The sequence below is a fragment of the Musa acuminata genome, chromosome BXJ1-4 (genome assembly GCF_036884655.1).
Source record: "Musa acuminata AAA Group cultivar baxijiao chromosome BXJ1-4, Cavendish_Baxijiao_AAA, whole genome shotgun sequence".
Lineage (NCBI taxonomy): Eukaryota > Viridiplantae > Streptophyta > Magnoliopsida > Zingiberales > Musaceae > Musa > Musa acuminata.
In genome coordinates this window covers 36,796,913-36,814,668 of record NC_088330.1, presented here as the reverse complement: position 1 = coordinate 36,814,668, position 17,756 = coordinate 36,796,913, and the positions used below count along the sequence as shown (strand labels likewise).

At 37.1% G+C, this 17,756-nt stretch overlaps 1 protein-coding gene across 4 annotated transcripts; it reads right to left on the bottom strand.

Moving 5' to 3' along the window:
* Window positions 1-470: 470 nt before the first annotated feature.
* Window positions 471-13,959, bottom strand: LOC135584829 (uncharacterized). 4 transcript variants are annotated; one of them, XM_065176565.1, is made up of 11 exons: window positions 13,790-13,959; window positions 11,400-13,681; window positions 10,862-10,994; window positions 10,672-10,760; window positions 9,917-10,155; window positions 9,739-9,825; window positions 8,159-8,258; window positions 5,742-5,955; window positions 4,180-5,665; window positions 4,021-4,096; window positions 471-911 (listed from the first exon to the last, which is right to left on the bottom strand). In XM_065176565.1, the coding sequence occupies exons 2-9, from the start codon at window positions 13,551-13,553 to the stop codon at window positions 4,419-4,421; spliced, it is 4,263 nt and encodes a 1,420-aa protein (XP_065032637.1). In that variant the 5' UTR covers window positions 13,554-13,681; window positions 13,790-13,959; the 3' UTR covers window positions 471-911; window positions 4,021-4,096; window positions 4,180-4,418. The 4 variants fall into 4 exon arrangements, with proteins under 4 accessions (XP_065032637.1, XP_065032642.1, XP_065032636.1 ...); XM_065176570.1 differs by having other exon boundaries at window positions 4,021-4,561; window positions 4,658-5,665; XM_065176564.1 differs by having other exon boundaries at window positions 4,021-5,665.
* Window positions 13,960-17,756: the final 3,797 nt, after the last annotated feature.

Sequence of the window (17,756 nt, the reverse complement as noted above, 5' to 3'; positions counted from 1 at the left end):
ATTGAATCCCATTCAGCTATTCAGCTGGGTTGGGAAAGGCATCCGTTTGCTTCTCATGATGCCCCTGATAATTGTCGTCATGCCTAGGCTGTCAAAGCCCTCAGCCACATGGATGGATAGATAGGTCAATGTGTACCCGCGACCTAACCAAATGGATTATCCACGTACTCAAACTTGTCAGGAGGATCGATGATATTTGATCGATTGTTCCGTAACTTGGTCTTCTTACAAACCCACCCCAACAAAGGGGATAAAGGGAAAAGAGGAACGACCGCTGACGGGTATCTTCTGTCCTGTCCAAACCATTGGCAACTACATCCGGAACAGCAGTTCCCACAAAACTATTTGGCCGAGCTGTTCTGAATAAAAGAAAAAAAGGAAACCAACTTTGCAAAAAGCAGTCGTTGGTCCTCTATACAACAATTCGAATGACTCATCACCAGTACCCGTCTATCATAAAAGACAAAAAAAGAAAAACAAAGATCATTTTCTATATATATATATATGTACACAAAAAAAAATACCACAAAGTAGCTGGTGGATAAAACTTTCCCAGTCAAGAACACTCGGTTATGGCCACAAAATAACAAAGCTATTAGCTATTTTTATGATTCTTGTCCCAATTCTGTACACTTGTGATGCTTCTAGCATTTCTATCCAAAAGGTCTAAAAAAATCTTCTGCAGATTGAATGGTTATCATAAGTGGCAGTGTCAGAGCAAACACATGAAACTGCTTACCATTACTATTGATGAGAGAGAGACTTTTCCAGATGGAACCCATGGAAGAACCAGTAACTTCAAATCCTGCAGTATGGGGACAAATGATCTTCCACCTGAATCCACTTTGTGCATTTGCTAGTAACTATCATAAATCCATCTGAAGAAAATTTGATGCGTCGGTCTCTTCCACCTGCTCAACCATATGAAGAATAAGCCCCAGATAAGTTACAAACAGTACATTGATTGTTCAAGTATGTTTTAGTGAAGATACAGAAAGATATTGCATCAGTTTGTAATTATTAGTTCATGCTTCAAACAATCAGTTAGTACTAATTGAACAGAAGCACTAGAAAGGTCGTTGTATTCTCCATCAGGAAAAGATTTTGGTGATAAAACAAATTCGCTTTAGTTTTAACAATATTACTCTTCAATCGATTCGTGTAGACTTAAAAGTTGATGCCAAAAGATTTGTATTGTAACAGTTGACAGTATGACACAACAAATTATTTCATAAATATCAACCTCCAATCTATAAACCCATTATATTTGACAAAACCTTATTTGCAAACCCATTTTGATGAGAGAGATAACTATAACACCTCAACTATACAAACAAAATACTGTAAACGAGGACAGAATTCAAAACCAACTAGCTTTAGTTTTTTCTTTTCTAACTAGCTTTTAGTTTCGGCCAAGCAAGTCAAGATCAATGTGCTGATCTATAAACTGAAACAGCATTAGTCAAGATCAAGTCACAGTCGGTTTCAGTTGAATGATACAGCTTCAAAGTTACAACAAAAATATGGGTCAATTCAACACAGCTTTGGTGATCTCAACAAATAACGACCAGCTCAAGTAAATTCTGTGTTGATATAATAAAAGAAGTGCACACGAGGAGATACATTTTGTTGTCTGCAACAATCATAAAACCAAGCTAGATGTTGCTATTTAATTTTAAGAAAAAGGATGACCAAGTACACAATTCTCTCATTAATGTGGGATCTCGGTAGGACAATGCACACAGTCTTGCCAGTGCAAGTGGAGGATATCCCTATGACTCAAATCCTATCCACCTAGACCACAAAGAAGCATTCCTACTCTGACATCAACAATTTAATATTATAACTTACAAACAAAACCTTGTGTTATTAGAAATAATGTATTGCACATCTCAATGAAATTACCAATTTTGTTAGAGCAATTACCTAAGCCCAAACCTTTGTAAACCAAGAAATAATTTGAACCTCACATTATATCTCAAAATGCCTAGAACACATATTTTCATCGATCATCTAACAACCATTAGCAAGTTCAGAACCAAATTTATGTATAGATAGATTAGAGTAGGTGTAGTGGAAGGGTTGGGCTGAAGGAAGCAGTGATTTAAAAAGCGCTAGGCGCCAAGGTCCAAAAACGCCCGAAGCGCTAGGCGCTCGCCCGAGCGAAGCGAGGCGCTAAAATATAAAAATATATAATATAATTAATAAATATAATTATTTAAAATTTTAAATAAAAATATGCTATTAAATTAAGAAAATCTAAGATACAAAATCACAATGTCACATTAACAAAAAGTTTCAAAATTCAAAACAATAAAATTTTACATCAAAATAAAAATTAACAACATTAAAATCAAAATAATATATTATTAATCTATTAACAGTATTGAAAATTAATCATTTCAAAATTCAAATAAACTTAATATTAAGAGTATACTGTATACTGAGCCTGACGGAGAAACGAGGAAGCAGCGACGAGCGGCGGCAACGGCAGCGAGAAAGGGAAAGGGAGCGGGAGGCGCGAGCAGCTGGAGGGCTCGCGGGAGGTGCGAGCAGCGAGAGACGCGAGCAACGACAGCGACGAGCAGCGGCAACGGGAGCAGGAGCGACGAGTAGCGAGATCGGGAGCGGTAGCGGGTTAGGGTTGGGTAAGGGTTATATCGGTTTAGTTGGTTCGATTGAACCAACTAACAACCGAACCAGGACCGAACCAGACCTAAAATCCTGGTTCGGTCACTTGGTTTACCCAGGCGCTCGCCCGAAGCGCCCAGCGCCTGGGCTCGGGTGAGCGCCCAGGCGGCGCCTGTTTGTAGCGCGCCCCCTGGGACATTAGCGAGGCGCTCGGGCCTCGCCTCGCCTCGCCCGAGCGCCTCTTTCAATCATTGGAAGGAAGAACAAAAGGATTGAAAGTTGACATTGCTGAGACTGTTTAATGCTGAACATTAAATTGTTTGACCACAAATGACAACTATGATGCAGCAAGCATTAATCATCTATGGTTGGTGGGGTAGTCAATCTATGACAATGAGAGCATAGTGGAATGTGGGAAGTTGTTTGGAAATTGAAAGCAAACTAGATAACAGATTTCCATTAATTGAAAAAAAATGCTTTTATCGACTAGCTAATGATTAAAATGGAATATTTTAGTTTTACTCCCTTCTGGCCAACACAATATAAACAAAGGGGTAAATTGAATTTAAGTTGGGTGACTCAGGGGACAAGATGTCATTTCAAATAATGAACGGTTCAAAATATAAAATTCTCATGATTTTTAAATATTACCCTGCAACATGTGCAGTATCTGGTGTCTCTTATAGTTACATGAATAGGTTACAGGACTATGCAACATCCTTGACCTTGAAATGGAACAATTATTTAAGCTAAAAACTATGTTAGGTTCTATTACGTAGGACACTATCCTCAAATTACAAATGCAATGTCCATACTTACATATGAGCTTTCAGATGACTTCTAGGATCAAGAATCATCAAGTTCCCTTGAATTTCTTGTTTCAAGCTTTTTATCTTAATCTTAAAGACATGATTGTCTTCCATGCACATGATAGTTTTTGTTCATCAAAGACGAAAATAACTACCTAGCACCTCATCAAAATGCCAAAGGACAAGACCAAGAAATGATCATGTAATATTAAAGACTATTAAGAGCAGATGCAGCCATTTCTACACTTTTTAAACTCATCTGTTTTAATAATTTCTGAATGGTCATGAAGAGGCAAAGAAATTCAACCCATATGACATCTAGGACTGACTTGACATTGCAATTACATGATGTAAGATGCTAGCATCAGTATTTATCTGCAGCGTATAAATGTATTCGCACGAACACAGAGAATTGTATAGCGAAATTACAAAAAGCTCACCAACTAGCAGCAAAAAAGAATGCTACCACAGTTACAGTAAACGTAAGTTGCAAAACTTAAATGTCAATTCATATTGCAAGAAACAAAGTAATTTTCAAATAAGCATAGAGAAAAGCAATAAGTGAAGCCAGCATACTAACCAAAACGAGATTAGCTTGATTCATTTTGTGCTCCAAACAGTTGCATGTGCATGTCAAAAGAGTTAGCAGTATATGGCTGAACACAATGTTGATCAAAAGTGAGGAAACTATGCTATAGAACACCATATAATTTGTGAATTCAATAAACCACAAACGCACCAAGTTCGGATGACAAGACTCCTTTTGATCGGATATTTATCTCTATAGCATAGCAACTTGATTTAAAGGCCTTCACTAACAAATCCATTCTCCCGCCTGCAGCATCCACTAATAACCTTGTGCATCTTGCCTCAAAAACAACCTTGTGTATCACATCAAATTATTTCCAACAGGAAAGATGGCAACACCAGGTGAACAGATAATCTGTAGGAACTAATCCAGAGAATGCTTATCAGTAGCTACTGAGAAGATTCAGAACCAGTGTCAAACTTTTTTATATCCACAGAAGCATCATGAACAGCACATAAACCATAATCAACAGGCTCGGCAGAAACCTCAAAGGAGGTTGTTAAAACAGGTGGAATACCTTTGATACCTGGATCTAGCATCAGAGAACAAGTCATGTCAGAGTGCTCAATATCACCTTGTATTTTGCAACTTTTAACAACATGAGATAAGTTTGATTCACAAACAGTACCGTTTGTTATGGAAACCCTGTCTAAACTACTGTGTTGTATGGAAAGCCTAGTGCTTTTATCAGAAACAGTAACTGCACAACTTTTGTAAGAAGAACTATTTTCTTTTCCAGCAGCAGCATTGATAGGTCTACTAACAATCTCAAAAGCAAAAGGTTCAGAGTCCTCATCATTTAAAGAGGAATTAGGATCAAGAGCAGCGCCTTTAGCTTCTACTGCATGAATGCTATACATCATTTCTTTGCTATCAACATGAATGCTCGGTTCTAAATGATCCAAAAGAGATTTTTCATGATGATTTGTTGCATCATGGGTAGATTCAGGAGATATTTGACCATTGCCCCTGGCTGAATTTGGAGAATGGGCTTTGGTTCTCACATGAGATTCATAATGAAGAGGAGTTGAGGTAGACTCCAAGGAGCATATTTGAAGTTCTGCAATAATCTCAATACCAGGTTTTGGTGTGACAGTAACAAAGTCTGGCGGAGTACAATGATCCTCATATTTATGCTGCAACGAGTTACACTGAGTGGGAAGCATGTTAAGTGAAGAAGCTCCTGACTTTTGAATATCAGAGGCAAAACCTTTTGGAGACACATGCTTAGAAACAGCATTGCTTTCTTGCAGATCAGTGAGAGTATTAGCTTCTGTACTTTTCTCTCCATGATTATCAGACAAAGTTAGCTCTCTAGTTGAAAAATCAATTTGAGATTTATCTTCATCATGTGAATTTGTCAAATCACTCTCAGGAAAATTGTGTGTGTCCCTATCACCACCCATCACTAAAGACTTATATTCTTGAGATTTACATTCTGATCGAGGAGAATCAGAAGAACCAGGTGAAACTTTAAAAGACGACAAGCCAGATCCAGTATCTTGAGTTGCATTTACACAGTGGACAACAGCCTGACCAGAATTATAGAGGTTGGGCTCGACAGATGAAGACTCAGAAGATTCATAGGTTGACTTTGTCTGGTGCTGATGTTTGATGTCATACTCAACCATGTCAACTGCATATTCACAAATAAAAATTTTAAAAAGGAAAAGAAAAAATTATAGATTACCAATAGCATTCATCAGGCTCACCTCCATCAATAGGTGCACATTGTTCAGAAGAGTGCATCATTAGCAGCGGCTTCTGTAATAAACCAGTACCAGGAAAAACCAGCATATTTATGGACCTAACTTCTAGTTCTTGTGAAACCTCAAGAGGCTTGAAGCCAAAGACATTAGTCCAAGTGTCCTTCAATTCAGAAATAGCAGGTATAACCAGCTTTTGGACATTGAGAGAGAAGAGGGCCTGAAGATGAGAACAAATTATTGCAAAAGAAGTAAAAAATAAATAGTTAAAAATGTTGAGAAATAAATAACTTATATAATCAGAGTACTGCAAGCATTATGAATTATAAACACATAGACAGCAACCTCTTCAAAAAAAAAATCCCTCAAATAAATCATTGGCAAAATTATGTTTACCACTGAAAATGACCTTGATATCACTTAGTACCATGATAAAGTTGTTCCTTTGTGTCCTAGGTGAATAAAGTTTGAATTACGGAAACTGTCTTTCTACTTGTAGAGATTAGGCTGCTCACATTGATATACCCCAATCGCCACAAGCCTGATAGGAAAGAGATTCAGTTGTACAGACAATTCAAGAGAAACTTTTAATTGATTCATAATCTTGTAAAGCATATTATATATCATGTTTATTTCTTTTCCCTCATTTTTCTTGCTATTAATCACTCCTGTCTTGAATCTCTCTTTTGCCCTTAGGTGCATAAAGAGAGTACATTAGCTTTCAATTGAACAATGGTATTTTTACAATGTTGTTTCATGTTTTCTCCATAATCATTGAGATATAAAGCAACAGTAACCAATGGAAACTGACCATATTTCTGATTTACAAGGGTATATATGACATTCAGAAAGTTGCAGGCTGCACAAGAAATTTAGAAATTTGGCTGATGCACTTGCTTTGCCTATAAGACATACTTAATAGCTAAGAATCTGAAAAAATGAAAACTTGTAAGCAATCATTGAATTGACAATGCAACATAAAATGATCTTATGCAGTAGGGAAACTTCGAAGAAACAGTAAATTAGAAAGGACAGAAATGACATGAACAAAAACTAATTTAGTTTCAAGTAAAAAGACTGTTTGACGCATTCTTTGAATGTACTCCTGTGTGTAATGCATTATTGTTCATTGCTTGTATGCAGAGGGATGAATTATGAAGTATACCATATAAAAAAAAAGAACAAGCAATTAAAGTGGCCAACCTCAGATCATAAACATCTAGTGTGTCAATTTAATACAGAAGAACATGACTTGAATGAGAATTTTGATCTAGGTGAAAGATAAAACTAATATTACTTTGCCAACCAACATAGACAACTTTAGAATCTTGAGACTAAAAAATAGTCAAAAACATTGACAAACAACTGACTTATCCAAATTAATGAAAATGAAAGTCTAATGATACAGACAACTCAAAATAATTGGTATCATAAGGACCCTCATATGATGCTATGACAAACTAGAGGAGAAATCGTGGTACATGAAAGGTGCACTTCCTAAATGGAATAGGTTCTTGATTCAGAATTCTTCAGCAACAGTTCTCTGCACATCCCAAACGGTTAGGCTCATAAAGGTTCTAACATAAGGATAAAAGAAGACAATTAAGGTTTCAAGTTTTGGTTTGAATCCATAGAGGTTCCTGGGTGGACTGGTATGGATCATGTAGTGACATACTCCGGCTTATCAAAACATGATACATTCTGGCGCAAGAAGATAAGGATAAAGGAGAGGAGGAGAAGAAAGAGAGGAGCAGAATAAGAGAGGAGAGCTTTTGTCTGTCAATCTTTGGTGACAACCATCAAAGATATCCAGATTTAAAAAAATAAAAAAAATAAAATAGTTTCTAATTGAGCCACATGCCCTGGTGTTTTCAAGCTCATTTTGACCACAAAATTGCATGGTTTGGTGCTGGTTTCTGGTTGAATTGGTAAATGTTAAACGGTACATATCAATCTGATCCATTTTTTTAGCCTTGCCTAAGAGAGTCTCTATACTTCTATGGATTTCACATCACCAAGAACTTCATTTATCAACCACATAAAAGCAACAATATCTTGTGTGTGGAATTAATTTTCCAAAAATACAGTACATAAACCTGAAGTACAATCAACTACGATATAGAAGTGGTGATATTTCTGCCATCTGAATTTTTTTCCCAGAATGCCTTATATTACGTTTGCTTAAACTATAAATAATGATTGGTACTTGATATAGTTGAAGTGTATAAGTATCAGAACTAAACAACTCAGAAGACTGTGTGCTAATAGCTATTGGTGCTTAATATAGTTCAAATGTATAAGTATTTAAAATCTGTCTCAAAAAAATGATTGAACAAGACGTATCAAGATGTTGTGTGTGCTAATCATAATGTTCTGACTTAAACAAAAATAATGCTAGAGAATAAAGAAATCAAGAAACATACTGATTCAATTCCATCAAGAAGCCGACGGCACATCCCTTGACGTCTATACATGTTTCTTGTCCCAATGAAAGGCATTTCAGCTAGCCTGGTTCCATGGATTCTGTTTGACACAATCATATCACTATGGCATTCAGAAACAATAATTTAAACAATTAGACCAACAGATTAAGATGCTAAAAGGAAATCACAACCTGACAAAAGATTCAAGTAACTAAAGAAAACTTAAGTTTTAGATCAAACTTCTTAACCATATTTTAAGAACTCTAGTCCAGTAGGTCTTAGTAGAACATAACAAGGTGCATCACCTAGAACATTAACACCAGTCCAGTGGGTCAGAAGCAAGTTGTTTTCTAGTCAACCCCAATAGTAAGGTCCAATCTGCAAAACTAACCTGATACAAACTATCAAACATTAACAAGGTGCATCAATTAGGTAGAGTTGGGTCAGAAGCAAGTTGTTTTCTAGTCAACCCCAATAGTAAGGTCCAATCTGCAAAACTAATCCGATACAAACTATCAGACAAAACAAGTTACTTGACACAAAATCGGTAATGTTGGATCAAACTGATTGACTCAAGACCAAGTTAGGCCATAGGAAGAAGAAAAATATTAGCAATGAAATTCTAGAGGAAAGAGAAAGAAGGATAGAGGGTGGCCTTGGTAGATCGGTAATGTTGCTCCTTTGTGACATAAGATATCAATGTTAGAGTTTCAAAAAGAGACTCTTACAGAGGTAAGATTGCTTACATTAACCCACCAGACCCCAAATTGGTGGGAGTCTCATGCAATGGGTTTATCCTTTTTTTAGTAAAGAGGAAGAAGGAAGTATTAGTCACGACCCTAATTTCATGGGCCAACAACAGTTGGTACTTAATTGATGCCATCTATGGAGGTGATGGATGTCCAAATATGCAATGGCACTCAACAAGGGAAGCAAGACGGTCGATAGTAAGAGCTAAGGTCAGCCAAGACAGCACTCACAGTAGTCAGTGTTCACGATATGGAAGCAAATAATTGAGAATGGAACTAAAGGTAATCAGATTGAGAATGGAGAAGAATACTGATAAGGTAATCAGGAAATGAGAAGAAAGGGAAAGGGAAAGATTGAGAATGGAAGAGTTGATAGGAGAAAGGGAAAAAGATATTGGGAGAAAAGAAAGATTCAGACATAAAATATAAGTATATAAGTGGTGTTAGGTGTTTCAACATAGTGCCAAGTGAATACTAAGCATGGTTTCTTGTGACCTTCAACTGAAACATGAAATGTCCTTCATACAGTTATGGATGAGATGGACTGAATTTGATTCATAAGACACTTGGAACAAAATAGACCAACTCACATCAGCCTGCAAGTGCGAATGAATCACCAACATCCCACAAATAACTCTCATTTAGGAACTAGGATTTCAAGTTCTCATAACAAATGCAGAAACAAAGAAAATGTAACTTATTTCAACAGCCCACTTATATAAACGAATGTACTAATCCAAAATACAAAATCTATCCAATTACATCACGGGTCCCAAAGTTAAGTAGTCCTATATAGACATCTTCAAGTTAACAGACAACAAAGATATGTACCTGACAGATGCCACAGAAATAATTTCATCACCTCGCTCCAAAATAAAAGAGTAGAAACCCCTATAGTTCAGCCGATTGAAATTTGATCTATAAAAGCAAAATAAAATAAAGATACCAGGTCAATTTTAGAGAATGGATGGCTTCAAGTCTACAATAAATAAACATGGTAGACACTTACCCACAGTTATATATGACATTATGAATCAGGTTAACGCCACTTCTCTGGTCAACAATTGGAAGAAAACACTCGTCCATAACTGCAAGGGCAACAGCAATCTTTGAGTTGCATTCAACCTTCAGCTGTGACATCAATGGGAATTCGAAGGCATCTTCATCAAAACGCCTTATGACACTCCATGAGAATCCTGCTTCCAGTTCATTCTTGGTCCCGAGAATCTTCTGTAACCATTTGAAAACCTGCAGCAACAATAAGTAGCATAGGTTCATTATAAAGGCTAATAGAGATACAAGCCTGGTATTTAATATTAGATTAGAGAGAATTAAGTGGAATATTCACCAAAGTAATGTATATTCAATGTGATGGGCAATTTGAGTAAAAGCCTTAGCAATGATGCTTCTTTATAGCAAAAAGTGGTCCCAATTCATAATCATGATGTACAAGATTCATTATCTGTTTGCTTCAAGAGAAGTGAAGTAAATTGCTTGCAATAATCTTGTACAAATGACGAAATAGGGCATAGCATATTGTCATCTGTAGGTGAACGACAATTTAGAACTTTGACTTTTGACAAGTTCAGAACTCTTGATGAGGTTTTCCTTATCTTTCTCGGAGTTCTTAATATCAACATCAACAAAGATCTAGAAATTGAAACCTTACACAAAGCAACCAGTCCTAGAACAAAGATCTAGAGTAATCAAACCTTATATAACACAAATGTTTAAAATAAAACTTTTTAAAGCAACCAGTCATACCTTACTGCAACTTTGGGAACAAAAAGAAATGCGTCGACTCTTGGAAGTTGCAGAAATAGATTCTGTCTCAGGAACACAGTCTTGGTGATCTGCAAAACCAAGATGTGAAGACAAAAAGTTCATCACCCTTTGGACCTTATTAAGGTTGAAACATGAGGTATGTATTCAAGAATAACTGAAAAATACATACATTTTGCCTCACAATGGTGGCAAGAGAGTAATGAAGAAACAGTTTCATCAGTCTCTGGAATAGTGTCAACAGAAATTCTCCCACAGTACCTGCAGCAGCAGTTTGTACAGTGCCAATCTCCAGGAGGAAGCTTCTACAAATGAGCCATATGAAACTCGAGTCAGACAAACAAACAAAAAAAAACCAAAACACCTAACTATTACGAAGAGGGCCGGGCTGACAATGAAACAAAAGAGCAAAAGAAGCATGAAGAAGAAATGTCCATGAACATGACGAACAAGAACACATTAGCATGACTTAACACTATTTTGCTGCAAAAAAATACTCTTTTCATGGTTTTACAAAAAGATGTAACAACCACCATATGTTCATCTATAGCCTCCACTAACCAAGTGGAATTGGAAATATGATGCATAATTAAATGACTAACGAAAAGAAAAAGTCGGACATACATTCTCTAACAATGACCTTTTAGTTTTCCAAAACAAAGACAGATGACTAGAAGTTCCAGAAAACTAAGGCTATTGATTTTGCATACCTCAATGCCCAAGCAACTCAGATGGAATGTTGAAGGACAACCATCACAACAGATCAAGTCACCACCATCACCACAGATACCACAAGTATCATCATTAGGGTCATCACCACTTACATCAACAATGTAGAATCCTTGGCGTTCAGACTCATCCTGTTTTTTCCATGCATCTAGTTGACACTGCAATAGGGAAAGTCCTCCATCCTCCAGATATATGTTTTGCAATGGCTGGAGAAGTTTGCTTCCAGCATGAAGTTCGAACTTTGAAACAGTAAGAATTTTACTACAACAACTACAATAAATGCCATCTCTCGTTATCCAGCCTTCTAATTTTGTCTTTGTTCTTCTCTGGTTCATGTATTTAACTTTTCCATTAATATGCAGGACACCCATATCTATCATCCATGAGAGAACTGTTCTTGTCCAAACATATGGAACGTAATCATTTTCTTCATCTTCTGCCTCCTGGTTACTACCACGAACCAATAAAGCACATCCTCTCTGTTTGTTTCTTCCTTTTCGAAAATGCTTATGTGCTATGGAACCAACAGCAGTTTTAGTGTTTGATGCTAAGGCACAATTTGACTTCTTTCTGCCTCTAATTTCATCAAGCTTATCCTGAGTATCCTGATCTCTAGGATGCCTAAGGTCAGAAGTTTTCTTTTCCTTCTTTTTGCTCCTCTGAGTTTCTTCAAGCTCTTGGTTCCTTCTCTTGTTGACGACTCTCTTCAGTATATTTAGGGACTCCATTGGTACAACATAGTCATTCCCAGCAGATGTCCTGGAGGACCTTTCAGAAGAATTCTTACGGCGCTCATTACATGATCTGTTTAGTTGTTCCTGGTACACGGCATAAGCCTTTGTAATTGACCAATAACCACCTTGTCCTTCAGGAGGTATGTAAACAGAATCTTCATAGTTTCTGCCTTTCCTTGGCCTCAGATCTATTGTCCAACCAGCATTAAGAAGTATGGCTTTTATCTGATCTCTGAGTTTCTGTTTCTCAGTGTTGCGAGTTACACTTGCTTTACTTAATTCTTGTTTTGCCATAAAAGCAGTTTTCATACTGGTGCCACCCTTTATTTTGAAACCAGCCCTTCCCCTTGGCATATCTGATCTCTTTTTTTCTCTTTTTGGAGAATCAGTTTTTGGTTTTTTATATGTGCTTTCCTCAGCAATATCAACTTTTGCCTTTTTCGATTCATGTTTATTCAAAGTAGCTCCTGAACTTGATTTTTCATGAACTCTTCTATCCGGAGAAAGGGATGATTTCTTCAATGTACTACGAGTAGCAATCCTGGGAGAGATGAAAGTGTTTGATTTTCCCTCGACTTTGCTCTTAGAATGGAGATTGCCAAACCCATCTACCTTTTTATTACTTGGTAAGACCCTCAAGACACCACCTTTCCCCTGCACCCTCAGAACACCGTCTTTACACAGAGAAATGCTAGTATCTGCTCTTTTTTTGGAAGCAAAACTGCTGCTACCATCTTTCATCTGAAGTGCTTGATCACCTGAAGATTCTATGGACTTGACTTTTTCATCTTCCTTCTTGTGAATACTGTGTGAGTTTGACTGTATGTGATTCTCCACCCCATACCTCTCTCTACTTGCGGGGACTAGGGGTTTGATATCAACGTCCACCTTCATCTCCTTTTTGTCATCACCATGTGAAGAATAGGTTTTTGATTTATTTCCACCATTTGCAGTTTTTAGAATTCGTCCTAGCTCCGAAAAATCCCTTTTTGGTCTTTTTGCAGAGCCCTCCACATCAGCAGGCTCCCTACTTCTCTTTCTCTCCAAGACCGGCTCAATAACTTCGTTCTTGTCAGCAACTACGAACTCTTCACTTGGCTTCACGACATCTAACCTCAAAACCTTCTTTTTCTTCCTCTCCACCTCAACCTTCTCCTTCTCGTTCTCCTTCTCCTTCATCCCTTCCACGCCATTGTCCTCGCCGATGCTCAAGCTGTCTCCATTCTGGGCCGTCTCGCAATCTACCTCCTGAAGAGAAACCAAGCAATCGTCCGAATCCGTATCACTCAAAATCAGCCGCCTCCTCTTCTCCTTTTTTGATTCACGGACCTCCTTCGACGCAGACACCCCGTCTACTTCCCCCTTCATCGGAACGCCCCTCTTCTTCTCCACGGAAGACATCAGAACGAAACCCTAGTCGCTGCACCAATAGAAGTCACTCCCAATCCAGCGCAAGAACCCAAACCAATCGCGCCAGGAAATCCACGCGACGAACAAAAGATCCCGAGTGACCATCCATCACGCAGGATCTAGCAACAAAACCAACGCGGTTCGGATCAGAAACAAAGTACCAGAAACAGAACAAATGATCGCAAACAAAAGGGAAACAATGGATCAAGGAAGCGAATGCGGCACACCTCGCACCAGCGATGCAGACTTTGGAGAATTGGAGCTGGTGGCGGTGGGAATCGAGGGGGCGGCGAGCGGATCCGAGGGCGATCGATTAGGGTTGGGGATGCGTGATCGAACCCGAGACGAACAAGGAAGGGAGGGAGGCGATGGGGGTCGCGAGGGGAGTTTGGCTGTTTTGGGATCGTTTTAAACAAGCATTTTTCCCCTTTTTCTTTTATTTTTCCAGCTCACGTAAATGAAATATGACAAAATAATAAAAACAATAAAAAAAAACAAATTATTATTATTCCTCTCCGTTTCTACTTTCCCTCCAACTCCTTGCGGCATTGCGACTCCGAATAGCGGATTTAGATTCGAATAATTTTATTATTTTGTTTTTTTTTTACCCGTACGGACACCTACTTAGTATTGGGTCTAAGTGAGACCGCTTGCGGGACCCATCGACGGAGCGTTCGATGTGTGGACGCCAAGGCGGGCAGATCAGAAGGTAACAAAGGAGACGAGTGGCATCTCTCGATGAGATTATATTATGTTAGTTTAACTATTAGGATAATTATGCTGTCTCCCCCATAGTTGCACCTGGTTTCTAGTTGGATGGAATAATGGCCCACATGGGACCCACAATAAAGCAATTATAGTGTCGATGACAAGTCGGGCAGATCAAAAGGGTAAGAAGAAAACGAGTCGCACGTCTAAACGGAATGAGAATAAGTTGGTTTGATTAGGTGATATAAGGGCGACGGCAAGTTAATTCTCGTTTACCCGCATAAATACCTGCCTTCTAATTGGACTTCAACGCGGGTAGCCGAGCTGGTAACGACAAACGTGTAACACCTATTAATGGAATGGGATTGGGTTGGGCTAATCATCGGACGTCAACGGCTAGGTTTGATTAATGTAGGTTCATTTCTTTCGTAATTCAAGCCCAATAAACAAATCTTGCTTTAACAATGAATTAGGTTGATTGATGATCATATAGAAAATAATTTAAAATGATCAAAATGGTAGTAACTTTAGCTAGGTAAGACATACTAAACTAGTCGATGACAAGTCGGGCAGATCAAAAGGGTAATAAGAAAACGAGTCGCACATCTAAACGGAATGAGAATAAGTTGGTTTGATTAGGTGATATAAGGGCGACGGCAAGTTAATTCTCGTTTACCCGCATAAATACCTGCCTTCTAATTGGATTTCTCTGAACCCCACCCGAAAATAAAAAAATCCAATCAGTGGAGAGAAGTTGGATTGTGGTCAACAACGCGGGTAGCCGAGCTGGTAACGACAAACGTGTAACACCTATTAATGGAATGGGATTGGGTTGGGCTAATCATCGGACGTCAACGGCTAGGTTTGATTAATGTAGGTTCATTTCTTTCGTAATTCAAGCCCAATAAACAAATCTTGCTTTAACAATGAATTAGGTTGATTGATGATCATATAGAAAATAATTTAAAATGATCAAAATGGTAGTAACTTTAGCTAGGTAAGACATACTAAACTATATATGTAAACACTTATTTTCAATTATGAGGAGTTTTTCTTCTAAAATTATAACTCATTTAAATCCAAATTTAGATGACTTTACTTATAGGGATATATTTATATTGGCTCGAACGACGCTTGCATCTTCTCGTGAGGTTAAATCTTGTAACAATTAATGTTAAGACTCAAATGATATATTATTTATAAGATTAATAAGGATTTATAAGGATGAAATCTTTGATTTATAAGGATTTGATCGACTTATTACTATTAATATAAGCTAATTAAATTGGTTAACCATTGACAATTTTTATGGAGGGCATGACAAAATTTGGACTCACCATTATGTCATAGAGTAATATAGTCAAAGTGTTAGATATATGATTATAACCTTTTGTTGGTATTTTTTTTATTATTTATTGGTATTTGTAGTACTAAAGTCTCATTTTGTTGGTAATATTTTTGTTTTGTAGGGAGGCACGCAAGAGTGATGTCATGCATAAGAGAAAATTATTGAAATAGTCCTACTTTGATATGTCACTAGTTGATTTTCCAATGATGATCAATTAGATAAGACTTCAATTAGATATCCAAGGATAGGTTAACGATCCATCTTGTTATTAGTATCACATGAGCACTTATGTGGGATGACTTAATATATAATGAATTATATTCTATTTGTTATATGATCATTCATAATCATTTAGAACTTAGTGAAGATATCTATATATTTTGTAGTGTGTAAATGTCTCTTTGTAGGATTTTGACTTTTGTTTTCACTACTCATCTTTTAGTTACAAGTCTCTATGGGACTATACATAGGTTAACCCTTTATGAATAGATATTTTACGGGAATCACATAACTTATATAAAATTAATTAAGTCTATGACAATTAATAGTATAGTAGGACAAACACATTAATGAACAATAGGCATGCAACATAGTAAACCTAACAGAAGTTGCTTGGATAGCAGATTACATGCATAATTACTGAGGAAAAATGGGTGCCAAGGGAATCACCTAGAAGAGGGGACATAGACATTCAAATGATCTTTTCGTGCCTAATAAATGTAAGTGGTACTATTATAGTTCTATCGTTTTGACTAGGCTATAATGACTTAACTAAAGCTCCACTAATATAACCAAAGAATCAATAATTTTTGACAAATCATCCTTTTACCGTATTATCTATTTTTATGATATGTCATCTATCAAATCCTTCGATATGATATTTGATCATTCTTCGTAATGTTTGATACTTTAATACAACTTCAAATAGTATGACACAATATTTGACCTTCCAACTATCAACATCTTTTAATTAAATTTTACTCGTATTACTTGACTTATCGTAAAATTAATTCCTCAAATTTATTAATTAATTTCATCATCCAAAGATTCAACAACTAGACAAAATCATATAAGTGTATGATAATTGCATTAGGGTTCATATTTTATTTTAAGAGTACAGAGACAACAAGTTAAGTCGATCAGTTATCGATTAAACTAGATCATGACATATTATGTTATAAGTAGACATCTTAACTAAGATTCTTGCATAAAAAAATCTAAATTATTTATTATGTAACATAATCCATATATCAGTGTCTATCATCTATCCAACATGTATCAATATATTATCATGATGCTCTACTAAATCGTAAGTAATTATTTAATTAATTATAGATACGTGTTAAATATTTATTTACAAAATAAGCTACCATAACGTTTATCATTTAATCACTTTCTACCTTTGTGTAAAAGATTAGCATTATTGTTCAAAATTTTGGTCAGCAAACGTATTATTTCATTAATTGAAGGAGTAGTGTATGCCAACATTTATTTAGCATCCATTTCCCATGTTATGATTTATAAGGGTAAGATTTATCACATCTCAAGGTTACTTTTGTAAGCAAATTAATGATTTGAATCATGAGTAAACAACATCATCAATTGATCTAACTGTTATATTTCCTTTTCTGTTGGTTCTTAACCCACTTCCTAACTTGTACGTTATTGGGTAAGAGAACGGAGCCCACCTGGGAGCCACAATTCCCTCCATTGGCAAGGAAGGTAGTTTCGAGCTGGCAGCCGCCACGTCCTATCATTTAGCGCTTTGTATAGGAAAATAAAAGAAAAACCTTATCATTTACCTGCCTATGGTGTTACCTAGTTCTCCACTGGAGCTCCCAGAGGTTTCTGTGGACCCCGCTGTGGGTATACGTTTGTGGGTGGAGGAAGCACGAGCTTTCCTCGTCTTTAATTTTTTGGGAAGAGGTATTTGGATCCTTCGAGGGAACGACTTCCATAGGAGGACGAAACGGCTTTCCGTGCAAATGCCGTCTTCTACAATCTCTTACCCCAAACGCACCTTCTTTCCATTTTCTGTGGGACCCACCACGAGTGGGACAAAGGGAAATCAATTAATGCGGGTATAATACAGGGCTGTCGCTAGGCGGGTACGAATTGTCGTTTGGATGGGTTTCCCA

What these genes read in the sequence shown, in the direction of transcription:
- LOC135584829 (XM_065176564.1), bottom strand. Translation starts at nt 13,553, where the DNA reads ATGTCTTCCGTGGAGAAGAAGAGGGGCGTTCCGATGAAGGGGGAAGTA. An exon ending in CCACCATTGTGAGGCAAAAT is followed by an intron (nt 10,761 to 10,861) that starts GTATGTATTTTT and finishes TTGGTTTTGCAG; the next exon opens with ATCACCAAGACTGTGTTCCT. An exon ending in AATGTCATATATAACTGTGG is followed by an intron (nt 9,826 to 9,916) that starts GTAAGTGTCTAC and finishes TTGCTTTTATAG; the next exon opens with ATCAAATTTCAATCGGCTGA.